The sequence below is a fragment of the Centroberyx gerrardi genome, chromosome 10 (assembly GCF_048128805.1).
Source record: "Centroberyx gerrardi isolate f3 chromosome 10, fCenGer3.hap1.cur.20231027, whole genome shotgun sequence".
Taxonomy (NCBI): domain Eukaryota; kingdom Metazoa; phylum Chordata; class Actinopteri; order Beryciformes; family Berycidae; genus Centroberyx; species Centroberyx gerrardi.
This window is the reverse complement of record NC_136006.1, coordinates 14,899,731-14,926,553: the sequence shown is the minus strand read 5'-3', so window position 1 is coordinate 14,926,553 and position 26,823 is coordinate 14,899,731. Positions and strand designations below refer to the sequence as shown.

The window sequence follows — 26,823 nt, the reverse complement described above, 5'->3', positions numbered from 1 at the left end:
TAAGATGCCCAGGAGCGCTTGATTATCTCTAAACACTGGAGTGTCTCCACTTGATATACAAAGTCTCAAATGAGCCCTTGTACTCTGTTCCCTCCTCACTCAACTTGGGATTCACATCAGAAAATTAGTGAGTGATTGCCAATTCTCCAATGCTCTTGCCAGTCTATTGTTCAGACAGGTCAGGGATTTGCACGGATTTGGCATTTTCTTTGATAGATGCGAGATAAATCCTCAAGCTTCTCAGTGAAGGAGCAAAATGACACCCAGGTGACCTCGGTCTTCAACAGCGGAGCTTCCTTGTTCGCAAATCTCAATGTGATCCTTATGTAACTCACTGATGAGGCCTGTGCCTGCACCTCATGGGCCTGACAGCCTCTCACTTAGCCTTTTCAGCAGCAGTATTGGGAAGACAAAGGGAATATGTCAGACTGAACAGCTGTTTTTGTGTCACAATCCTCATGTCACAGGGTTATGACCTCCCTTCAGTGGCACTCAAGAAACCAATGACATCATTGTTCCAGCCACGCAGCACCCAACCCCCTCAGCCACCCTTCAATCTTCCCTATAAAGGAAACTTATCCATTGAGTTTCCCAGTGTGTGTTTGAGGGTAGTAATTTTCTCATCAGTTCCAATTTGGCTCTGTAGTCTTTGTAATGAGTGTTCAGCTCTGCATTTTCTTCAAAAATATTTTTAAGTTATTTCCTTGTGAAAATAAAACCTTGTGAAAAGGACATACTTAGATTATAAATTGTGTAGGCTAGGCAAATGGCAGTGGCTTCTGTAGTTGTGGTAATTCAAACAACTCAGTGTCTGGCTGACCAGGTTTTGGTTTTACTGGGGTTGATTTGAATGCCTCCTCTGAATTGTGGCAAGGCCCTTTGCTTGACATTGCTTTGTTTTACACAGGCTTAAAAGCTATTCCAGTCGTGAGAAACCCGTTTGCCTGAGCCCCCTGTCAGCCTTGCATTTGCAGTGTCATGGTACATTTCCATAACAAAGCCGCCAAGTCATGACTGCCACATACATCTGTGGGCAAGTAGACTCCAGATTTGCTGTCAGCACAGCAGCTTCACAGGCTCTCTCATTAGAAATAACCACTTCTAAGATTACTACGCAATCAGTTTCTATTGTGCATACTGCATTATGATTCAAGCCATGGTATTATTTTCAAGTCCTTAAGCACAGCTGAGCTGCACCTTCCCCATTGTAAGTTTTTAAGTATAAATCTGTAATGGCATCTGATATATGGAAAAATATATCCTCAAAACATACATGCAGCCAGTGTATAGTCTGGTCAACTACTTTTTGACTACTACTGATTTATAGTTATATAGGATTTTTGTGTAAATTAGGACAACTGTAATTGTTAGGACAGATCTGTTGACATGGTGAGTAAATCAGTATGTGTCCTATACTACCCCAGCCGTCTCCACCATATAACAGCCACTTATGTGTTTACCTTGTGAAATAGAATCCTCCTGCACTTTCGAGTATGACCTCAGGAAAGTTCCCATTGGCAATGCCAAGGGCTCAGCTTTGTCGGCTATAAGCCCAGCCGCAGCACCGTGTCATCGCAGATCTAACACAAACTCCAGCATCACAGTGTTTGTAAGATAAGGAAACCTGTCATGCTGCCAGGTTGTCACCGTGCAGATGATTAGGTGGTAATGCTATTCATATGGGCAGTATATTGCCCTTGTTTAAAGAGTGCAATGTGCTGAAACTATTGGCATGTCTTCATGGTGCAATACCAAAATAGACAGTAGACTGTTTTAGGTGAGGTCTAAGTAGCTGGCACAGTCTCCTCGCTCCAGGAGTGTAGTGGGGCAGTCATGCTTGGACTCCTACCAGACACCAGACACACACCCAGACAGACAATCTGCGTCCAGACGATGTTGGTGTTCAGTTCTGCCATATGACTCAGAGGGAAAGCCTGCCCCTCTAGCGCTGTCACTGTCATTTCAGATGCAACATATACTTGCTCTAGTTATGTCTAGGCAGATAATTGATGATGTCAAGATCAAATCGCCACAACTTCCCCAGAGAGAATGGCAACAGGCATCGTGTTTATTGAATCCTTTGATTGAAATTTCATTAGACTTATGAATGTTTCAATTAATGTTTTTTTTTCTATGATTTTGCATAACAGTTTCACAGTGATGTGATTGTGTTTTAAATTATCTAGACTCAAAATGCAAAGTGATATGATAAGAGAATGGTAGCAGCAATAGTTTATTGAAAGAATAGGTGGAGTCATGCTCCGATACCTCCACACAAGGCATTCATTCATTTGTGCCTGCCAGAGAGTATGTGTGTGTGTGTGTGTGTGTGTGTGTGTGTGCCTCTCTGACTGTATCTCTGCCTGATGCCTTTAGGTAGTTCTTGCTAATTCCTTCCATGCGATGTCTCAAAGTGTAATTGTGAGGCTGATAAATTGTCTGGGTAGTAGTTGTATTTTAAGCCATTTTCAAATAATTATGCCCAGGTCTGGTGTGTTAGTGATCCCTGCATACTGGCGGGTCCCAGGCTTGTGGCTTTGACAGGGCCTGTTAGGGGTCTTGTTTGAATCAAACCCCGGTCAAGGACAGTGCGTTTGGAGCCGGCTTTGTTATGGGAGTTGTGGGGACTCTGTTATCAATCTGGCTCCATTAATTCCAATTCATTTTAGCTGTGTGATAAGTAGCAGCGTCTGCTTGTCTGTGCTCTCACAAGTCAGTGTGCTGGGTTTCCAGATAAACATGAAGTCTGCAAAGGGAGGGACTTCTTGTCTGTTCTCATGAGTGGAAAGAGAGGACAACAATTGGTGCCAAACCTCCTGGTCTAACGCTGTGAAGGAGGATAATGGCAAGAGAATAATGCGTGTAATTCCTCTCACACCCAGCTGTATAGAAAATGACATGTACTCTATTTGCTCATAAGGAGAGAAGATAAAGCAGTATAGACTCAAGCATATTCTACAATGCATTGTACTGTAATAAACCGCTCTGCCTTGCTAGCTTACTAAGGCTGTATTTTGGTGGCAGAGAGCAGTTCAGTGATAACTTCAGGAACTGTTGCAGTATAACTAGTTTAGCCCGAGTAGTTTTGTAGTTTTACATGTTATTGAGTGAGGCAAAAATTTCACATACAGATAGCTTACACACTATGACTAATATAGAAGCTACATTAATAATGGAATGCATATTATCTGGACAGGATAGTTGCCGCGATCACGTCATGTTGGATTTACCATAAATACGAGCTGCCAACTAGGAAAAACTGTTCACATCAGCCTCCAAGTAGTAATTACAAGTAGGAAATGTAGGATTCTTTTGTAGGCTACAATATCTCCTGTCACAAATTGCCAAAGTGTGTCAACACAGGCAGCAAACACTGCAGTGAATCCACCAATGTCGGCAAACCAAGATAACAAAAATCAACTTGACTTATGAAAAGCGAGTAATGTCTGCTGCAGTTAGTTTCTGTCTCCCCGTTCATTATTATGACCTGAATGCGACATTAAATTCAGCAAGCCCGAAATATTCACCAGAACAGGGCCAAATGAGACTGTATGTGTGTGGTCCACGTCAGTCAATGCATTTCAGGCTCCTTGGGGACTGTGACCATTTGTTGCTTCTAAATGCATTAATAGGTTTTATGAAAGGGCTTCTGTCATTCACAGCACTTCTGGCATGCTTCTCCCTAACTGTGCTGTAACTGAACTCACTGTAATTTGTGAAAACCTGAATCCTCTGATATAAATGGCTAATATAGTATTGTTCCATACAATTCCATATTGTTACAATAGAAAGTTATGTATGTATTATACTGACATGTTTAAATAGAGGCAAGCAGTTCAAAAGCATGCATACTTGACCTATAGTCATTATATCGCTGACCACCCTTTTAAAAGTTAGTTTTATTTGACATTCATCTCTTATCTTTAATAACTACTTATGATATCCACAATGTCTCAAGCTTGAAAATGGGCGTGTCCTATAAAGACAGCACCCACATTTTCACAAGGCCTCTTTGTCTCGTCTTACAGTAAAACAGATGTGGATTGTGAATTGTGGCAATTGTGGCTGGGGGAGCAAGAGCTATTTTGGACCCCCGATTCTGTCTCTCTCTGTCTCTCTGTCTCTCTCTCTCTCTCTATCACATGCACACACATACACACACACACACACACACAGAAACTGCTAACCCCCATCCTTCCAGCGTTTCCATATATAGCTACTAATATCAAGCAGATCTGATTCTCTGGGAACATCTTCAATTAATAAAAAGAATAATCATCTCTGTGCCAATATCCTTGTCTAAGATCAGCCCACATACATTATACAACTATACTACTATACTGTATTACATAACATCAGTGTGAAATTTCAATGCATATGGCCGTTTGGCTTGGGAAATGATTCAGTATTGTATACTCATGACTAACTGTTACATATGTCTGGCTACTAAGTCAGTGAAAACAACCTTTTACTGGTACATATACTTCTCCAAGTGTCTAAAAATGAGCTCCTTTGCTGTAGATTTTACATTATCATTGGGCAGAAGTGACGGCCTTGATACCAAGTATTTTAGCCTCCTCTGGCCTTGTCTATTATTACTCTTTTCACCATGAGAACTATTTTTATCTGGCCTTGTTTATTACAAGTGTCTTTCTAAAAAGGAGAGAATAGGAAAAAAGTTTTTACATTTCCAAGGACAAAGGAGGAGTTTGTGTTCTGGGGAAACAACTTATCTTAGTTTCTCACACTTTCACTGTGCAGGATCTCACTTTAGTGCAAGACATGTTATGATGAAGGGGTATTTATAGCTTACAGTAGCATCTCCTAATGCGAAGAAGTCTTTAGTGTAAATTAGGCTTTACCATAGTGTTTTGTTATCATCAAAACTGTAATTTCTAGACCAGTATTTGCAGTTATAATATATGGATATTTGTCACGTCATTTGTTGTGAACTCAAGGGAGAAGCATGAATTTCCATGCAAGAAGAGTCACCTTGCCTGCCATCACACCTCTTTGTCTGCAAAAGCGGGTAGGAAATATACATGGAACTTCTCTTTACTGACATATTAATGCTTTTTTCTCCGCTTTAGGGAAGTATCGTTTACTGTTTCCCGATCATTCTGAATTTAAGTCATTTCCTCAGAAATTCACGTACATTTGGCTGGATGACTGTTTCCTATGAGATCCTTTGAACTCGGTTTACTCGCTGTGTGTGAAACGGACCAAAATGTTGTGTCTTTAGCTTCCTGAATACTTTCACAGTCTGTTTACGATCTGCCTATGTCCTTTCATCTGAATTTCCTAATTTACACTTTCATGATTTTTGGGTACACGGTTAGTGGAATTTGACTTCACTGTAAGGCACATCCATCAGATCATTGTGACACAGATTTAACACGACAGTTGAAAGATGGTGTTTTAAACTGAAAAAGTAGACATTCGTCATCAACTGGGCATGCTCCCATTCGACTCTTGAAATGTGAGGTGATCTCTCATAACCTGACCACAGAAACACTCTTATTTAAAGGGTAGCACCACTGCATTATACAAATAAGCCAGACAGTTTCTCATGTATTGTCTGTGGAGCAGCCCCTGGCTATACATCGGTATATGACATAACAGATTAGAGTCTTGGTTTTATGATTTCTAACTGTGGGCAAGTTCATGTTCACAAATACTGGTTGATCTGTCTGACACCATAAGAATGTAAATTCCTAAACTGAGGAGTCTTCCCCTTTAAAACTGCTCAGTCATGGTTTATGGATTTCTATATTTTCATATTTCATATTTGTCATATTTTTTTCTTCCTTCTATTTATTCTCTTCTGGTTTGCTATTACTCTTTACTTTGACACAGGGATGTTAACACTAATATCACTCTAACAATGAAGTCACTGTTACTGACAGCGGTGACATGGAATGTAAACCATCTGACAAGTTGAAATATGTGTCTATAATGGAGTGCAAACCTGTGTGACAAATATGACACCTTCATGTGAACCGTGTATAGGTTATATGTGAGAAACGTGATACTCTACAGGGCCACAGTTGTAACGCTGCAATTTTTGAATGTTTCTTTGTGTATCTAACACACATTGATTAATGGATCACGTTATAACCCCCCCATAAATCCTCATAAATCCAATCCCAACAAAATCCACAGAATAAAAAGAATCAGTGGGATTTACTAATGACAAAGGGAAGATGGAATAAAGAGTTAAATTATTCTCATTTATATGTTTATTCTAATAAACCCTCTAGCAGGTCAATTCTAAAAACTGTGTTTCAGTTTGTTGTTTGAGGAAGAGTTATTTTTACTGTGTAAAGCTTTCCAGCATGCTTATCAGGTTAGCTTGATATCATTTGGCTACTGTTGTAAACATTCAAACACTGTGCTTCACCTCCTCCTCAGTCCAGAGTGTTCAGAGTGCACTCTGAATGCTCTGTATATGCAAATGGTATTTCGGACAGCGCTTTGTATTTACAAATGGTCCAATTCTGTTCCAGCACTCAGAGTGCCAGTTATATATAAATTCCTTTGATTTTTAGAAGCTGCCAGCTGTAACCTACCATTAATACAATAGTCAAAGCAACTGTTAAGGCCTAGATAGTTGCTTGGTATGAGCATACGAAAGACGGTTCCATATGGAGCCATGACTCTCAGCTTATCCAGTGTTGTTGCAGGGAAGGGCATGGAGGAAGCTTGGTGGTTTGTCAGATAGACGAGGCCGGAGGCCACCTCTCCACCACTCAGTGATAGAGCTGCAGCTGTGGGAGTGCGGTTCAAGGTAAAACCAGAGCAGTCTAATTGGCAAAATGGCCCGCACAATCCTGTCCTTGAGATAAGAAGGACTTATAGAGGAGTTTATGCTCAACCAAGCTATATTTAGTGCTGCATACTCAATGTCTGGTTTTCTTCTCCCTTGTTCTGACTTTATTTTGCAGTTCATTGAAAGGCCATTGAAACACAGCACATTATGTTCTGTCCCCCTATCCCCTCCCTCCCACCCTCACCTCTGTGAGTGTGTTATAGCTCTGACATTCAACAGTTTGGTCTGTACGGGAGTGGGTTGAATGTGGCTTGCAGTTACATACTATTGTTTTATAAAACATCCTAAAACATTCTAGATCCTTTTATTTGCGGAAAAAAATCTTATCAGATATTTTTTGCTTGCATTAAAAGACACACAGACACGTAGGTCCTCTAAAATTGACTATTTTTAAGTGCTTAAGGCAGAAAATAAAGTAACATCAGTAATATTCCACAATGAGTACCAGCAATCATTTGGTCAGTGCATTTGTCACATTTTTCAAAAGGCGCATATCTCATTTTGGAATGAATTTCCTCAACTCTTGCTGGCTTGGCTCTGTCATCACTGTTATCATTGTTGCTGTCCCCGCATCTTATTTTCCCTCAAGCCCTTTCATTGGTCAGCTCCTGCACAGTGTGTGCCATTGTTTTAAGTCTCTTCAGTTCCACAACCCCCATGATTATCTGAAGTTAATCACAGGCACACATGACATTTGCCTGTACTGAAGCAACTCCTGTTTTTAGTTCAACAGTCAGAATGCAGTCACTTGGATATTTCGCCCTTAAACTGAAGAAAAACAATCTGACAGATGAGGTCAAAATAAGTGGCTCCATAGACAACACTCTGTAAAGTATATGGCAACATAAAAGGTGCATTTGATTGACATACTGTAGTTGGACATGAAGGCTGTTCAAATAAAAGCAAGTCTACAGTTGGATCAGAGCTACTTGCTGATGAATGCAGCTCTTTGTGTTCACTGATAAAGACAGCAACAGTTCACTGCAGCACATTACCTAGCCTGGCCATTCATTAGAAACTCTTTACCAATGATTAACAGTACCATGCACTGTATGCTGTCAGTTCACCCAGTTTGAAAAATGATAATGATACATTTTGGTATGTTTGTGTCGATTACAATGTAACTGCGGGCTGCAACTGCAATACTTACGCCCATCTGTTGAAATATAATAATATATATAATAGTAGTAGTAGCAGTTGTAGTAGTAATAGTAGCAGTATTTAATTTTACATATACAATTGCTGATTTCTGTTTTGTCTTTTATTTACCTTGATCACATAGATTCTGCATATTTTTACCCCAGGGTGTTTAATTGAAAATTATGTGACATAAATAAACTTTGTACTATTTTGCACAAAAGAGGAAAATTTTTGTTTTTGCACACAAAAGCTCATTAGAGTAAAGTATGTCGCCAGGCCTAATGTTATCTTGAAATTTCTTTCTTTTTGAAAAAGAAAGTAATTCCCTCAAGGATGCCAAATAGATTGTATTCAGTCATTTGCATATTTTTAAGCACACTTTACATCCTTAAAGCACAGCATCAAATATTTCTACAAAATCTTTCTCAAGGATGTTACCAGATTAAACCCAGAGTCGATCCAGAACTTTAAAATACAATAACATGTTTTATTACATAAAGACTGCAGTGTAACACATGCGCTGTATAGTCTCCCTGTCACTCCCTCTCATGAAATAGTCATTATAAAAGGTCGCTGTATGCAGTCCAATATACAGGCCATGGTCTGTGTGTTTGATTGGATTAGTCTCATGGTTCAAATTAAATTTCACCTTCAAAGGACTTTGACTGTCCTTGTGTATCTACTAGACATCCAAATGAAACCTTGCATGAAATAGACATATTTTCGGTTGATTTGTGCTGAGTAATGTAAACATAAGTCTGCAAGTCTAATGCAGCAAAAGGCTTCTTCACCTTCTGACAAACCCTACCCTGTTCCTGGTGAAATGTGATCCCCGAATGATTTGATTTGGCCAATTCTCAGGAAGTCAGTTCCTTGCAGCGAAGCAACTGGAATCCACTTTAGATGCATTTTCCACAGGCAGTGCAGTGAATACACACATTTCCTTCTGCTTGGTTTGTTTATTTTAAATGAATATGCCATTTTGCGTGGTTGGGTAAATAGCTATTATTTTTAGATTGCTATTTGTTGCGGTCCTGCGGTCAAATTTGACTGAACTGGTGCAAAAATATTTCAGATAATCAACATGCAGCATTATGATCCAGTATTAACCCCATAGAAGAACACTGGCTCCTAAAGTAATCTCTGTGATGCAGGCCTTTGTCTTTGTTAGGTGTCTGCAAAATGAGATCCTTGGCTGTTTTGTCTTGTAAATCTCCACATGGACTGATTAAACACTAGATGGTTTACTTCATTGAGAGGTGATGTCATAGCTGGAGGCTCCCATTCGCTGATGGCTCCTTAAGGGCTCTAACCCCGGCCCTGTTGGAGTGCTCTGACCTCCTTTTTCTCCACAAAAGAGGGCAGGCTTGTCCTGCCCAGCCGATCCGCCTTAAACTACCAATAGAGCTCAGTGAGAGAAAAGAGGCAGCCAGTTGGTCTTTACTGTGCCTCTCTCCCTGCCCCCCTCTCCCCACCCACCTCTGTCAACTTTAGACAGAGTTGACCCAACTAGCATTACATTTAACCAGCACCTTTGTAATTGCTCTCTGGGCTCTTGCAGGGCTTTATGCTGGGAGCTCTGCTTGCCAAGGGTGTGTGAATGTGAATAGGGAGGGGGTGGGAGCCTTGTGACACTCTCTCTCTCTCTCTCTCTCTCTCTCTCTCTCTCTCTCTCTCTCTCTCTCTCTCTCTCTCTCTCTCTGTCTGTCTCTGTCTCTCTCTCTCTCTCTCTCTCTCTCTCACTCTCTCTCTCTCTCTCTCTCTCTCTCTCTCTCTCTCTCTCCTCCTCCTCCTCCTCCTAGTGAATGGAGCAGAATGATCCCTGGCTTCTTGACTCTTGGTGGTGGGGAAAGGTAGCAGGTGATTGGGTATTGAGCCCCAGTGACACAGATCTGTGGAGTCAGGAAAACGGTGTGCTAAGAGGCAGCTTCGTCTAATTACCTCATTTCAGCTCCACTGCAGCACAGAGCAAGAGAGGGAGAGGAAGAGAGAGACTCATCGCTTCCCAGCTGACACTCGCTGTGCTGTCTGATGCATGTTTTTATGTTTCTCACAAAAGCCCTCTTTTGCAATGCTGTGCACTCAGCCCTATATAGGCTGCAGAGCTTGCCCAAATTCACAACTCTGCCTGGCTCCAAATAGGGGGGTAAGTTGTACTTTTAGATGGATTGATTAGTTAAGTCTTTGATGTCTGAATGTGGTATTGCAAGATTACCGTAACTGCATTATTTCTCCACAGACTCAAGTATATATAACCTGTAACATGATTTGCACATTGTTCAGTACTTTGTAGGGCTTTGATCAACTCTGTGACTGAATATTTTGCTGGAATCTGCCGCTATAGAAAATAGGGGCTACGTTATTATGTGGGTCTATCAAACTGATTAATTTGTATGATACTTTACCATACATTTTAAACTTAAAAATCAACACTTTGCTTTTACTCCTTACAATTCATATTTGTTAAAAAGCAAAACTGTGTCCTGTCCTGCTTTATAGTAAATTGTTAATTTGATTTCATTTGAATGCAGGTAATCAAAGTGTACAATGAGGACAACACCAGCAGAGCAGTAGAGGTTCCCAGTGACATCACTGCCCGGGACATATGCCAACTGTTTGTCTTGAAGAACCATTGCATTGATGACCATAGCTGGACTCTTTTCGAACACCTCTCCCATCTGGGCATAGGTAAGGTTTATTCAGTGTTGCCGTCTTTATTTTGCATACGCTGGTCTGTGATTGTTCAAATCTCATCTATCAACATGGTCATAATGAAATCTCAGAACATTGAAGTGGTACTTATGTAAAATATTCCCACCGCAACCCCATGTATCTGGGGCTTGGACCCACAGGAGTCCAACTACATTTTGGCTAACTTTCAAGAAGAGCCAAAATACTCATACCCTTCTCAATGACATCCAGTTTACATTGTTGATGCTTTGTTGTCTAACTCAATTTTGGCCATGACTCTAGCATTTGGCAAAATAAAGTTCACATTAAAGGCTTCAATTCAATGTATAAATCTCACTGTAACTCAAAGTGTGTCTCATGGCTTTCTGGCCCCAGGCTAGAATGTCCTGTGATGCATGTGAGAGTCACAGATCATCGTTTAGTTGAATGATTTTTGTCTAAATGTACATTAAATGAATACCTCCTTAAAGTTTGACATATTGGTATTAATCATGTGATGCTGATGTTTTCAGTGGGAGGGGTTTGCTTGGTTTGACGGGGTGAGTGGTGGTGGGCGGTGGTGTGTGGAGATGGGCAGACCAACATGCAAAGTGGAACAGAGCGCTGTCTTCAGAGTGATCTACTGAATCCTAAGCCAATCCATTTCACAGTTGTATCATCCAGAAGAGGAGGGGAGCTTATTTAAAAGCCTGAGGGGGATCTTTAAAACTGTGAGACGTGACTTATAGATCTCAACTTGCATACTGTGATAATACACATCCTCCATCAGCATTAGTTCATCTCTAGAGGGCTAGTCCAGTGAAACCTTTTCGGCAGCACAATAGTCTCATTCTCTGGCTCTCTTGATGTATATAAAGACATTACTGTCTACATTAAAGTGTTATAGGGATTGTCTCTCATCTGTGTAGTTTCTAACCCGTTGAATGCATAAAGGTTGTCGATGCATACAGGTTGTCTTGAGATCTATAATTCTAAGTGACATTAGCTGCTGCTGCTCACAGGATCCCATTTAGTTTAAAACTCCATCAAATATCCAATTGACTGATACCGTTGTCAATTTAAAGCAACTATTCACCAATCTGTACTGAGGGCTTAGATTTTACTACAGCTCCCTCTCTAATTTTAGGCAATGGCTTTGATAAATGGCAGCAAGTTCCCTACTGTAGATAAGGAGCATTTGATTCCATGCACAGAACAGCATCAAATAGTTTGCTATTGGAATTGATAGCTGTAAACTTCTATTGAACACATACTGTCAACAATATTTGTGAATGAAAGGGACATTCCCTCCATTTGCATTGGAAAATGGCCTATGGATGATGTAAAATACAGTTGTGTCAAGCAGACAGTGAAAAACACACATAGTTGTCATTGATATATATTAGAGAACACTCCTCTGCTGGAGGGTGATGTGTCTGCATAGAGGAAGATTTCTCAGCAGCATCTTCACACTGTTGCATGCATTGCATAATTCATCCATCTGTTCTGTTCCAGTCATTAAGCATCCCTTTTTTCTAAAGCTATATACAGCTCTCACTGGAATAGTATTTAGGCTGCAGGCTGTAGTTTGCTTCTTTGAATACTGCTTATGATTGCAGATGATATGAAAAGTGCATTACTATAAATGTTTCTAAAATGGAATGATTGCAATCAATCTGCACTGCAGATTATTTTCATTTCTCATAGTTTACATTGGTGATTTAGCCGATGCTCTTATACAGAACAACTTAAAATGACTGCAAAAGTAGAATAAGCTTAACTTTAGAGATGACACACCCATGACAATGTGATAATTCATATTGTGGCCTTTGCATGGCCTTTCGGGCATGCTTGATTAAATAAAAGGTAAATGAAAAATGGAAACTGTGATGACAAAGTAAATAGGCTCAGACTGCTGAATTCTTTTTCTTTCATACAGATGAAGTCCTGCTGAAATTCTACCGTCAGTTGTTCACTCATGACTAGTTGCTTGTGGTCTGTTGACTGCTTTGCCCTGATTGTTGCAATCATGCTCATACTGCTGCGGGTATATAATGGGAATTAATCAACTTCATAGTTCAACACTGTTCCAGGTGGCTGCCTGCAGAAAGAAATATTTTCAATTAATTCAGTGCTCATTTTGAGTTCAAGGGAGTAAGTAATGTTTGATTAGTGAAGTGAAGTGAAGTAATACCTCTTGGAAGTCATCCTGCCATCCACAGGTTACACATTGCAATAATGTTAATAATCAAACTTCCTGCCCTGAAGTTGTTAACTGTCATTCACTCATTGTTATGAAATCGAATGCAGAAAAGCATTGCATTCTGATTTTTAGAACATATAAACTTATTTTTTAACCTTGCTTTTGGTTGCACCATTCTAATTATATTATAAACTCAATAACTGATTTATTGTGATACTGTGTATCTGCATATTCAAATTTTACCTTTCAGGTTTATTCCTGTTCTGTAAACTATAAGCCAAGTTAGCCAAAGTGTGTCCCTGTTTTAATCTTAATCTTCTACAAACAATTTGGTATCTTTGGCTACTTCCAGTTCCTGGAACCAAATGGTACCACTTCACAATTAATCTCCATGCCTTATCCATATTTCAGTGGAAGGTAAAGGTTAACCATTCATTAATTTCCTTCCCTCCTACTCTCACCAGAGAGAACCATTGAAGACCACGAGTCTGTTATGGAGGTGCTATCAGGCTGGGGGATGGACAAAGACAGCCGGCTGTATTTTAGGAAGAACTATGCTAAATATGAATTCTTCAAGAAACCCCTGGTGAGTCCATGATGAAACAAGACTGATGGGTTGATTGACCTCATTTGGTTTATTTACTCACCTGGTTTGTATGCATTACGATTCTGTAGGTCAACATTATTCCCTCAGATGCACAAATTTTACTGGCAGTGTACTGTCGTCTGAGTGTTGTTATAACTGGTGTTGCTTTCATATTGGTAGGATTTTTTCCCCGATCACATGGTCTCCATATCCAGTGAAACCAATGGGATGATGAATCACTCTCAGCTTATACAGGTATCAAATTATTTCTATTTACAGTGCACTCTATTTGTCCTTGAGTGTTGAGTTGAGATAGGCATTGTGAGTTTCTCAATTTTGTCTCAATATATTTTATAGCTTGAGAATGTACTGTACGCATCCATCCATGGACAATTATTTCTCTACCCGACACAGACCTTTCTAAACTCCAGCACTTGTCCAGAGATCCACGGACACCTCCATGCCAGAGAGCAAGGCAGGAAGTCCTGGAAGAAGTTCTACTTTGTCTTGAGGAGGTCAGGGCTCTATTTCTCCAATAAGGGAACTTCCAAGGTCAGTAAACAAAACTGACTGATCTGCATATTGTTATGGCTTATTCAAATGAGTTGTTTTGAATAACTAGGTCTCAGTAAAGCAAAAGCAGGTAACTACAAGGGTTATCTGTTGCATACAAACTGGTTTATTTGTTGCATATTGCATTTTGCTGCTGTCACTTTTTTTTTTTTTTTTTTTGCTTTTTTTTTCACACTTACTTAAATTAAGTGTACATGGTCCAAATACCTGGGATACAAAAAATCTATGCAAAACACATTTTTTCAATTCAGAAATTGCATGAGCAGCAGTTGGAAAATGAAAAAAATTCTTGACTTAATCCCTGATACCTTCTAGTCCTTCTCTGTTTGTACAGTAAGTGGGGTCATCAGTTCATCCTCTGTAAATATCTCAGTCAGGTTGCGAGAGGGGAGAACACTGTGGAACAGGTTGAGCTTGATTTTCCTTAGGTCAGCTGGCATGCCAGCCAGGCAGAAACGGCGCTCTCTGTGCTGCTGACAGGTGAAGCTTATACCTAGGCATAAGCCATGCCAAGGCAACCACTTTTCAACTGCTTTCATTCCCCACAACAGAAGAGCTTTTGTTTTAGAGCACAGGAAGGCTTTGGTGTGGAACCTAACTTTGCTCTAGTTGGGTTACCATTCATTTGTGGTCTTGGTCAGACACATTGCTAGTCAGTCAGCACAGATACTAACTGCTGTACCTTTACTTTAAATAAGGAAGTGGGAACATTGTGTCACATGAAGGCAGAACAATGGTAGTCTTTGTGCTATTCTGCTTGGGAAATCTATCTTTGGCTCAGTGACTGTTCATATTGTCTCAATAAAGCCCCTATCAGTGTGTCATATAATTTTGGCCTTATCTCTTTCATTACATTTACATACTAACCACACCCGCAATGTAACTGATAAAGCTGTGATATACAGATAAATGTGCATTGTTTGAATTTAAGTGTGCCAACCTCCACGTCTTTGCCCTGCATGAAATGAGCCGTTGTGTTCCCTGCGCCCGGAAGATTAGATTGAAAGCATGGTTTGACTCAAACAGGGATGGGATTTTTCAAGTGTTTTTTTTTTTTCAGGATTTTTCTACTCCATGTAACTCCCATTTGTTGTTAATTGAAGACTACTGTTTTTTTCTGCTTTTTTCGCTCCCTGCTTTTTGTGCTCCTCATCACATCCGAGTGGCTACACAGTAAAATGACATCCTTATCCCTTCACTGAATCAAGGACCCAGACAAGCGAACTCAGATGCTCACACACACACACACACACACACACACACATACAGAGCTCGCATGTGTCTCCATCCCTCACATAGCTGGATTTGTAGGGGCATTCGGATCTGTTCCAGAGACGAATACTTGAGACCCAACCCCTTTATACAGAATTTGACAGGGGCAGGAACTGGATGTGGCATGAAGGGGCATATCACACTGTATACAGAGAGTTTTTTGTCTTTTTATTAAGGCCTTTCTTTGTTTTACAGGAACCGAGGCATCTCCAGTTTATTGCCGAGTTCAGTGACAGTGATGTCTACACCCTGTTGTCAGCCAAAAAATTACATGGAGCGCCTACAGATTATGGCTTCTGTGTCAAGGTACCATTGCTTTCTTTTAACTAACACACATTATTGCAATAACACTGATTAGTTATAACTTCAAAATCTGTCTTTATGTATTGTTGTTTACAACTTGGATACTGGTAAGACAATAGACCTGTAAAAAAGGAGCAGCAGTGCAGTATTGATTCCCAGGATGTTGGAACTAACTCCTGCTGTGTCCTTATCACATTTTTTTTCTTCCAGTCAACAAAGTGTAATTCAGCCCGAGACCTGAAACTGCTTTGTGCGGATGATGAGCAGACCAGGACCTGTTGGGTCACTGCCATGCGCCTGTTAAAGGTTGGCTCGCTGATCACCTATCACTGACTCACTGCATGATGCCTACCAAGTGTTTAAGAGGAGGAATGCTGAATCAGTGCTAGAATCAGTTTTAGCTTTGAAGTTTTAAACAGTAAGGTGGTCAAGAGAGCCTAAAGACTGATCCTAGATTAGCACTCACACTCTTGATAGATGCAGTTCAGTCAGACAATTCATGTAAACAGATTATTGAGAATTAATGGAAATACGGATACAGAGTTCAGTATGGCGTCTAGGCAATAACTGAGCAGCAGTGATCAGCAGTCTGAGCAGCATAGTAGGCAATGTGAGAGAGAGTGAGCAAGTGCATTTGGTAGTTTAAATAGGCCTCCTTATTGCAAGGGGGGGTGGGGGGGTGGGGTGGATATGACTTGCGATGAGTAGTGTGTGTATCACATGTCTTGCAGCGCAACTCGAGTTGTCTGCCTGAACTAGCTTCACAGGCTTTGCTTCGTTAAGTGTTCATTGTCTGGATATCTACCACATACAGTTTAAAGCATTAGTCACTCTCCTTTCAGTCTATGTGTAGTATGCCGTATATTGTATTAATAAAAACGAATAAAAACAATATGCTCCACAACATAGTACTGTAATTTATGTGTATCTTTAGATGAATTAATACATTTCCAGCTGTTGAATTTGTAATTGTCTCATGATTTGTGTTTCAGTATGGGATGCAACTGTACCAAAACTTCATTCAGCCACACCAGAAACAGAAAGCTTCACCAATGGTAGGCTGAAGGTCTTGCTCATTTTCTATCTTATAACTTATAACACCCAAGTGGATGCATCGTCACTTTAAAGCAACATCCTTGTTTTAAAACGTGGTGGCAACATGTTGGAACTAACACAGATGCTAAGACATACCAATTCACTGTAGTAATAAAGTAATATAATATAGGACAAATTAGGCACAGTCTATGCATTGACACTGGATTCACGTCCCAGAATAGCCTCAGTCTCCATTGCGAGTATTCTGTCAGAGCGAACACAATCTATTTATGGGTTTCGGACATGTTCACGGATCCTCTGCTTTCTAAAAATACACAACGATCAGCTGCTCTCAGATTTAACAACTCATCACCTCTACTCTGCTGTCGGAGGGGCACATGCGACGAACAGCCCTGCCAAGAGCCATTCTGTGGGCACAAAGGCTTGACTGGCTTATAGGGAAAGACAGCGGAGTAGATGAAGCTCGATGTAGTGAGGGGTCAGACTGCTGGATCTGAGCTGAGCATGCTACCTACAGCGTACTACTATAGGATCACATTAAAAAGCGAATGTAAGCCGAACTGAATCACAGTATGAAGTAACACTTGTTTAAACAGCGATACCTCATAGTTCATAGGTATCTTTACATCATCCGAATGGGGGCAGAGAGGATAAGAGGGACTGGAATGTCTCTATCCTCAAAGTAAACACTACTCACTTTGTTTTAACCACTCTTTTGAATACTGAGCTTAGTAGATGGCAGAGGAACGAATGTGGCAATTTAAAAGCTTCCTGGTAATCCTGATAAGAAGCATTTTCTTGAGTGTGTGCGGTTATTTAGAGCCACTCACTATAACAGCTTAAAGGACTACAATGTGCCCATGTGTCATTCTTTTCAAACCCTCTCTAATCCCTTTTCAATGGACTACATTCTGCCTGGAATCATCTAGAAATGATATGGAGTCACGTTACTCAGACACTAGATGGCAATACAATACCACAACACACCAAAAGTCAATCTGCTCCCTTTTCACAGTACACAAAGGAAATTAGAAGAAAGAAGAAAAACCTGTGGCTATTTTATAGTGTACAATACTCACTGTAAGACAATAGATCTTTCCATAAGCATAAATGTAATCAAGTGTCATAAGTAAATATAGCAAAAATTGATGCATAGATTAAAGAAACATAATTATTCAACTCATGCAGCCAATTCCAAATAGCATTTCTGTGTTTTCAATAGCATCAACTGTGTTTTTTCAGAGAAGCATCTCGGAGAACTCACTGGTGGCCATGGACTTTTCTGGCCAAAAGAGCCGGGTGATTGAGAACCCGTCTGAGGCGCTGTCTGTGGCTGTGGAGGAGGGCCTGTCATGGAGGGTAATAATGACATCATATTAACAATAAAGACATCAGATTAACAATCAGAAAAACAACAGAAAGTAAGCAGGTAGGTCAGGGGTGAATGCAAGTGAATGCCAGGTAACACTTTACTTTACAGTGACCTTATTCCAGTGTTTTAACCAGTGTTTCAAGTATTATAAGTGCACAATCACACTTTCTCTGTATTTCACCAAGTCAAATTCCTAGTATGTGAAAATGTACCTGGCGAAAATAAATCTGATTATGATTCTGATTAAGGAAAATCTCCCTAATAATAACATACTTACAAGGGTGTGGCAACAGAACCTACTGTAAGAACAAATTGTACAAACGGAATTGTTTGCACTTACATTAGGCTGTCACACACTTGTAATATATATGAGGGTAAAGTATTTACATAGTTTTATTGTGTACTTAAAATACTTCTGCATATGTTCATATACATTAACACACTGAAATACGGCTCCTGTGTTGTTAAGTGCTACCGAATGTCCTTCTTGGGTTGTAAACACCTTGTAACTTATTACCTTAACAATAATCAGACATTAGAATTAAGTTGTAGAGATAACGTGAGGTGTGTCATCGCATCATGTGCATCACTTCAACTACGATTGTGACTATAACTCATTTCTCCCTCAGAGGAAAAGCTGCCACCGTCTGAGCTCCCATGGGAGCCCCTCCACATCACAGAGCTCAATGTCAAACATAGGTTTGTGAGACACTCCTTATTATTCTGATTTGCTGTATGTACACACCAGGAAGACTCGTAAAATTGTGACATATTGTCTCTCTGTCTGCTCCAGCTCTCCACTTGGCCCAGCCCTGGTTCCACAGCAAACTGTCTCGGGATGAGGCTCACCGCCTAATCACTCAGCAGGGTCTAATTGATGGGTAACTAGCTGTCTCTTTTCTTTTTGTTTGCTTTGTGTCATTAAAGATATTCTCATTGTAGGTAGGCCACTGCACTCACCGCAATTGGTGGTAATCCTTACACAGAATGTCTCTTCAAAAGAATAGGGTCGCACTCAACACGAGGGTATTTTACATATTTAATTCACTTTCATGATGGACAATCATGGCCCTCATCAGTGTCTGTGGATAAAACATCCCTTCCGTCTTAAATAGCATCCATGTGGGTCACAGGTGAATTCCAGTCAGTTCAATCAGATCATTCTCACATCAAATAGGTTCGCATCCAGTCATAACAACAATCTACATATAAGAAATCACATAAGTAATAAACATATATATATGTACTATATATATCAGAACTATAAGGACTGTACTGTAAAGATTGCCCACATAGTGTTCCTGTCTCTAGTAGAGATAGTTGCAAAGAAAACAATAAATTCTGGTATCATACTCAGCTATCGTTATGTCTGGAGGTATCTTGACACATGTTGAGATGTCTTTAAGGTAAAATCCGCCCTTAAACAGAATCCAAATGCGTTATCCCCATGATCCAAACACCTCAATATAGTTTTGTGACCATAAACAAGTCTCCTAACAGCAAAAACAAGTGAGCCAAGACTGTAATCTCTAGTGTCATCGAGATACGCATTCTGGAGTGGCTCCATTGACAGCGCATGTTCAGCATGTGCTAGAAAAACGGAACAGTTGCAGTAGGTGTCGCAAATGTCAATTCTGTCTGAAGACATATAGAGCCATAAGAGACAGTCGTGTCGTCACTAAGATACAAATAATTGTTTTTTTTATCTTTGTCTTAGATGTATTGTTTCAATAATATTTTTAGACATTTCACAGTATTTTAAGGTAGAAGTGATGGCTTGGGACTTCAGCAAAGACTTTTCCTTTTGTTTTCAGAGTATTTCTTCTGAGGGACAGCCAAAGCAACCCTAAGACATTCGTACTGTCACTGTGCCACATGCAGAGAATCAAACACTTTCAGATCTTACCTGTGAGTACAATCCATTGTTTTGATTTTCCACGGCCATGTGTTGGTTCACCTCGCACGTTCCAGACACCACCACACAATACCAGCTTCATGTTCAATCATTCACCTGTCTCTTGTATGTGATTGCTTTGTGTGTGTGTTGTGCGCGTGCATTAAATGTTGTGTGCGGACGTGCATGTGTGCTATATCGTAGGTGGATGATGACGGGGAGTTGTTCTACAGCCTGGACGACGATCACACTCGGTTCACTGACTTGATCCAGCTGGTGGAGTTTTACCAGCTAAACCGTGGGGTGCTGCCCTGCAAGCTCAAACACCACTGTGCCCGGATCGCCCTATGAACAAGAGCCCCGAGGGACCCAGGGGCCCGCATGCACCTTAACTACAGGGCCTTTCTGGACAAGCACTCCCAGTGTTCCCGTGCCTTGAAGGAGAAGGACACACAAACTAACTCAACAGCCATGCTAACTGAAACCACTGTTATCACCCACTAGAGTTCCATAAAGTGGTAACTGGTCCTCTCTCTATTTTTTTTTTTAAATTGACTAGCGCAGTACAATACTATATAATAACTGACCACAGGTGTTGCAGGAGTTTGTGCTGAAGATAATGTGTGTTTGGTACTGTAGGTTTGTCTGGTGAACACTATTCATCGGCCCTGTTGATCGGCCCGGATGTGGCGGCAGATCCCAAATATACAGACCCCCTGTGGTGTGAAGTCCAAACTTGAGTTATTGTACTGTATATATTGTAGAGCCGAATGCTTATTGGAAGCAGCTCGCGTGATTCGTTACAGCATCTCGACATGAATGAATGCGAACCGTTTTTTTTCCTGGCAAACGACACGGCTGATATTTGACAGTTTTCATTCATAATGTTTCAATAGAATGTCTACTGCGGTACGTAAAGCTGTGGATCTTGTCGGTTATCGGCTGTCAAAGCTGATGTTTTTGAATCTGGACGAGGACATCATTGTCTGTTGCTGGGAATTGTAGTACACAACACCTCTGTCCTTTTTTCATTTGAGTAAAACTAAGCTATCTTGCTTTTTATTGTCATCGTATCTCTAAGTATTCAGGTATTTTTTAAGAAAATTATTGTTGTTTTCTATTTGAGAGATAAAATGACCTCTGAGGAAGTGTCACTGTGCATGCCCTATAAGCTGGACTGAGACTGCTGTAGAAAGAGAAAGAGAGGTAGAGAGAGAGAGAGAGAGAGAACTTGCACACAACCTCACTAGCCTGCACTGTACATTCATTTGAAATGTATGCATTACATTTAATTAGTTGTGAGCTTGCTCTATAGAAAGGGCAGTGAAATATATTTGACTAATTTCAGATTCAAACCATTAAGATGGAAATCGTATTTGACTGATTTTGATCATATCTCAAATCAATGTATAATGAAATTTGTGTTTTATATTATCTTTTCCAAGATTCAGGTATACAATGTGCAACATTTGGGTTGGTTGTATTTTGATGTTATTACCACTACCGTGGGCATACAGTGTCCCATATTGTTGCTTCATTTTTGAAAAGCCAATAATGCATCAGCTTTTAGAAACAAGTTATTCTGAAACAAATTTTAACATACATTGACATGAGTGAAATTACCAAGCTGTGTTAGTGAGTTGTTTCATTTGTTTCAGCTGGACAACAGTGCATTGAACAATGAATGTCATCGACTGCAAAGTTTTATAAAAAAAAAAAAAAAAAAAAAGAAAGTCTGTTTGCACTGTATGATTTTTTGTAATTGTTACATTTTAGAATAAGCTGCAAGGTGAAAACAGCCTTATATAAATTCTTGAAAATATTTTGTATGAGCTTTGATTGATATGTTCATTGCAGTTGGCTTCACTTATGTTTAATCTCCAGCAACGTTTCATTTCACGGTGGTTGCTGTAGTTCAGTACACAGCATTGTAAACGCCGAGCCCTGCGAGCCAGATGAGATCTCACACGTTACAGTGTAAATCATTGGATTGCTAGGCTAATAAACTCTGCCTTCATTTACAGATCTAACATATAAAACCACAGAATACATTACAATCTTCATATAGTATACGGAGCATCCTGGGTCCATGCGTTTGAATCTGACCTCTTTGTTTTTTTCTCTGCTCTTTTCTCACTCTCTTTAATTGTCCAAAACCTTAAAAAAATACATTACTTCAGATGGGTTCACTCTTCTTAAAACCACCTTCATATCCATTCAAATGTAATGGTATACATTAGATATAATTGTAAAATTAAATTTCTGTGTATCACTGTTCAGTATTGCACACGGTATTGCACACAGTGAGGTGCCTCTCTGGTTATAAGAAACATTTTTATTGTAGTTACACAAGTAATGATTTTCTTGTGTGATTCTGCACACAGTTAAATTTAGTCATAATGCACTAATGTCAGTGAACATATTAACTTAACATAGAATATTTACACATACACATATAATTTACTGAATTAAATGTTATCTTTTATGTGTTCTCTCCACAGCATCACCACTGAAACTGAATGACATTGTGACCACTAGATGGCACTAGAAGCATTTCGGTTTTCCTTCTCCTGTTTCATGTTTGAAATCATAATGTGTTGTGCAATTTAAATTACATAATAGATATAAATGTGTGGTAGATTGTATTAGATAATGTTACTTTTCATTTTCACTTCAATTATAACTTCAAAAAAACATAGTTATGAACAAAAACTGCTAATTTATGCTATCCTACAACCCTGAAATAGTGGTACTGATTATCAGTAACATTTTAAGAGTAAAGATTGGTCTGAGAATGCACTTACATAGGAATAAGTAAATGTATTTTCCACTGACACCAACAACAATCCAGCAACGCCTACTCTTACTCTATAGATGTTTAAATCAATATTACTGGATGCAAGTAATGAATTTGACCTGATCAAATTTATTTTCATTTACAGCTGATCTTCAGAGCTGTCTGACACTTAAGCAGAAATTTTCTATTATGGATTATGAATAACTTTGATAAGTGAAAACATTGCGATTCTCTACACTGCAAATGGCAGAATGTCTTGTCTTCAGGCATCTGTGTTAAACAATCCTCTCTGTTGTGATACAAGCGCATTGCCCCTATACTTCTCTCAACTTCAATACCACACTTTGAAACAGCGCTCACATCCAGGGGAGATGTGCGCACACAGAGAAGTCTTAAATGCACCCCTGCTTCCGAGGTCTTGTGCTAAATGTTGTTTTGGATGTATTCCTGCCATTGATCGGTGTCTGGCTGCAGGGAGAGAGATGGCAGCTGGGAGAGACTGCGCTTCCTTTAATGAATTCATCCAGCTCTATCCAGCCCAAACGGCCTGTGGATACAGTATTTCTCCCAGCAAAGGAAGGGTCTCTCCGCTCTGTCTTGGCCCTCATGGACAACCACCTCCATCCCTCACACTTTACCACACCACTCTACACTGGATTTACGCCTGCCTGCACTCTCACTCTCAGGTCTTCAGCTTTTGTACTCGAGAGTTGTCAGCTTCTCTCTATTCTTGAATGCCCCTCTTGTATTCCACTAGTCTGTATTCAATTATCTAGCTCTGCTGTCTTCAAACCAGTTACTGATGATGTCCAATGAAGTGAAGACCTTGCTGTGCGCTCTCCTCTTGATCCACATGCAGTAAGGGCGCTGTCTAGGCTGGGGTCTGAGTCTAGGCCGAGTGTATGAGTAAGTGAGGCTAGGTTTGTGTAGGGATGCATTGCACTGTAGGTTACAGGCTTTCACTGTTCCTCAGCAGCAGAAGCCAAAGCTGGAGGCGAGTCCAACAGCTCTTTACTGATGCTGCTGCGGCTTCAATGGACTGGAGCAAAGATAAACACAGGCTGATTGGAAGGAATGACCAAATGAGTGGTAGATAAGCCACTGTTTTCAGCTTTTTCTTATTTCATACATAACAATTCACACATAATGCAAATAAAGGATGAAATGTACACTACCAGTCAAAAGTTTGGACACATGCACCTGATTGAATGTACTGTTTTTCATTGTCTTAAAGCCATTTTGATCTAAAGGCTTATGCTTAAATGCTTGAAATTTGTTTTTTAGACAAATATAAATAGTGAAGTTGATGCCTATGTATGAATTTCTTTCCAAAACCTTTGCCTTTCCATCAAGGCAAAGGGCGGATACTTTAAAGAATCTAAAATATAAGATAGTTTTGATTTGTTTAACACTTTTTTGGCATAATTCCATTTGTGTTATTTCATAGTTTTGATGTCTTTACTATTATTCTAAAATGTGTTAAATAGTAAAAATAAAGAAAAATGCATGTCCAAACTTTTGACTGGTAGTGTATATCAAACAATGGTGAAGTAATGCTTGTATCTGTGTTGAGATATCACATTATATACAGTAAATGCCTCAGAATATCTAATAAGAGGTCATCTGTGAACTATGCATCACTTGGTAAAAGCCTGCACTCAGAGCATTTTAAAGGGGAACACTGTGCAGTTTCAGTACCACAGGGAATTCCTCTTTTTGCTTCCCTTTTATTTTCATTTTAATGAACACTTACTGTTTCCGTACACATCGGCCAAACACACCATAACATTGTGACATCAAAATACGTTTGGCTGAATATCATGAGATGGATAAGAAGCTGCGAACAGGGGCGGGTCGTGTGCACGGATAGCATGTTTTTGTTCATTTAGCCAGAATTAATAGACAATTCCAAGTTTTTGGTCATTCTTTTTTTACATTTTTCAGCATCAGAATGCTAATAACAAGCTACAATCTTTTACATTTTCATATATTTTTCATTTATTAACATGAACATTCGAGAGAGCTGAGACGAGACAGAAGGGGGTGTCTTGCTTTTGCTTTCTCCTTCTCTGATTTCCACATTTTTCTCCCCCAAAATAAAATTTTCAGCCCTTATGTTAGGGCTCGCCCTCTGTCAATCACAACCCATTCAAGCCAACAGATAAACCAAAGAAAGACACCAGCTATAGTAAAATGAAACGGAAAATAAAGCTTAATTTCACACAATTACAGCTTAAAATCGCTGCCCTCTTCTTTACTGGGAGTAGGCTACCTTGTAATATTTAGACAGCATTTGTTTCAAACCATTTACTTTAAAAAACAACTAAGGAAAAATAGCAAATATGTCATAATGTGATAAAAGCACTGCGATCTACAATGGTGTAAAACAGTGAGAGAATGTAGGAAATGAGCAAAAACTCCAATCACACTGGAATTATCCTTTAAGAGGGGAGACTTTCCTCCTGCCCTTCAGTCAGTGATGCCACACCAATTTACAGCTTCACTGAGAATTAATTTGTTAGAGATGAGTTGTATAACATCGATGAACAGAAAGGCAGGGATTGAGCTGATTGTTTTTTGTGTACTATGTATAAATAAATCTGTATTAAGTTGCTTATATGGTAAGTGGAAAAAGAGCAGATACAAGAACAGTTGCACATTACTTGGAGCCCAGAGCTTTCACCCACACTATGGTGCCAGGAAATGTTTAGTGTTTATTTGTAGCATGGAGACATTATAAAAGCCCGTTCCAACTCATTCTACATATTCAGTCAGGTTAAGAATCCACCAGCGATTTTGAATTTCATACATATTCTTTTTTAGTTGTTGAAACAATTATTAAAAAGAGAAGTGTGGGGAAAGCTTATAATTTAGTCTTTTTTGATGAATAAAAAAAATACTTTAAAAGCAGTTGCAAATTTCATTATATTCAGGATTTATTGTTACTTTTGCTTGTGCGTATAACCAATGTGTAACCACTTAGAATAAGGTTTTCAAGGTTTGAAATCTCTAGGCCAAAGATAAGTGGCAAAAACACTTCTAGGCTCTATAGTTGAGGGTTAACAATCTGCAAGAGGTAATGGTTTATAAAGGTATTCTGTATTTACATGAAAAAAGATTATTATATTTACAAAAATAATGATAACATATTTTCTAAAGATTCTATATTTTCTATAGAAACACCTTCATATCATATTCTTCATCTTAGAATATTTAACTTGGTGTTAATGCTAAAACTAATCGACAGCTACCGTATAGGTGCAAGTCTTTTATACCTTGAGTTAGCACACTGTTCTAGATTTTTATAAAGGTGATTTTCTTTGTATATTGAGCATCTTTTGTGATGTATTGTGTCTCAGATAATTGCCCAGACAGTGCTTGCTCTTTAAGTCTCCTTTCTAACCCCTGAAATATTTTTCTAGGGGTCTGGGAACTGGCGAACGGCGAATGCCAAGCTTTGTTAATTACAAGGATAACACATTCACTCGTCAAATAATGGATGTGGTTTGCAATTTCAAGTTTTAATAATCAATTACTGGCAGTAATTCTCTGTGGAGTCACAGGAGAGTCATTAAATCTCAAAAGGCGAGACACACGTAATGTAGCTTTTTCCAAAGCCCTATTTTTAAATACATAAGGGAACAAGGTCTGCTTTAATCCTATGCATTTTGTTGCCTTATTACAATGTAAAGTAGCTCAATTAGACCTAGCCAGTTCAGCTTGTAAAATAACTGTTTAAGACAGTGGGTGATGAATACAATGGTCATATTAAAACTAATTCCTACAGGAACAGAGCCAACAAGGACAAGAACATAAAGATGCTCAGCTAAAACAGTAGATCAGCTCAATCATGTGGTAGGAATTAAACCGCTGATGGTGTAGTATCTAGAAGAGCACTTAAAACAACACCAGACGCTGTATGATTTCACATTAAACAGACATGTTTGTCTTTTGTTGGTCAGCCTGCAACTGCTTTGCGACTGGCCTCCTTGAACTTTGCAAACAGGTGAATGTAGTGGTATCTTATATCAAATCACAATGTTCTTTTTCCCTACAGCAGGGTTCCTGTTATTGTCTTTTTCAGTCCGCCTTCAAAGCTGAAACATTACAGAGGTTTTTCTTGACCTT

At 39.5% G+C, this 26,823-nt stretch overlaps 1 protein-coding gene across 3 annotated transcripts in view; it reads left to right on the top strand.

Moving 5' to 3' along the window:
• grb14 (growth factor receptor-bound protein 14) overlaps positions 1-21,640 on the top strand; it is a 30,842-nt gene extending 9,202 nt beyond the window's left edge. For 2 of the 3 annotated variants that reach the window (XM_071906231.2, XM_071906237.2), the window contains exons 4-15: positions 10,501-10,657; positions 13,307-13,428; positions 13,609-13,683; positions 13,843-13,980; positions 15,469-15,579; positions 15,787-15,882; positions 16,569-16,631; positions 17,875-17,991; positions 18,634-18,703; positions 18,798-18,885; positions 19,819-19,912; positions 20,103-21,640. In XM_071906231.2, the coding sequence (XP_071762332.1) occupies positions 10,501-10,657; positions 13,307-13,428; positions 13,609-13,683; positions 13,843-13,980; positions 15,469-15,579; positions 15,787-15,882; positions 16,569-16,631; positions 17,875-17,991; positions 18,634-18,703; positions 18,798-18,885; positions 19,819-19,912; positions 20,103-20,249 (1,278 nt within the window). In that variant the 3' untranslated portion in view covers positions 20,250-21,640. Of the gene's footprint in view, positions 1-9,940; positions 10,116-10,500; positions 10,658-13,306; positions 13,429-13,608; positions 13,684-13,842; positions 13,981-15,468; positions 15,580-15,786; positions 15,883-16,568; positions 16,632-17,874; positions 17,992-18,633; positions 18,704-18,797; positions 18,886-19,818; positions 19,913-20,102 lie in introns of those variants that run through there. The other variant, XM_071906246.2, reaches the window with a different exon arrangement.
• The last annotated feature ends 5,183 nt before the right edge of the window (positions 21,641-26,823 follow it).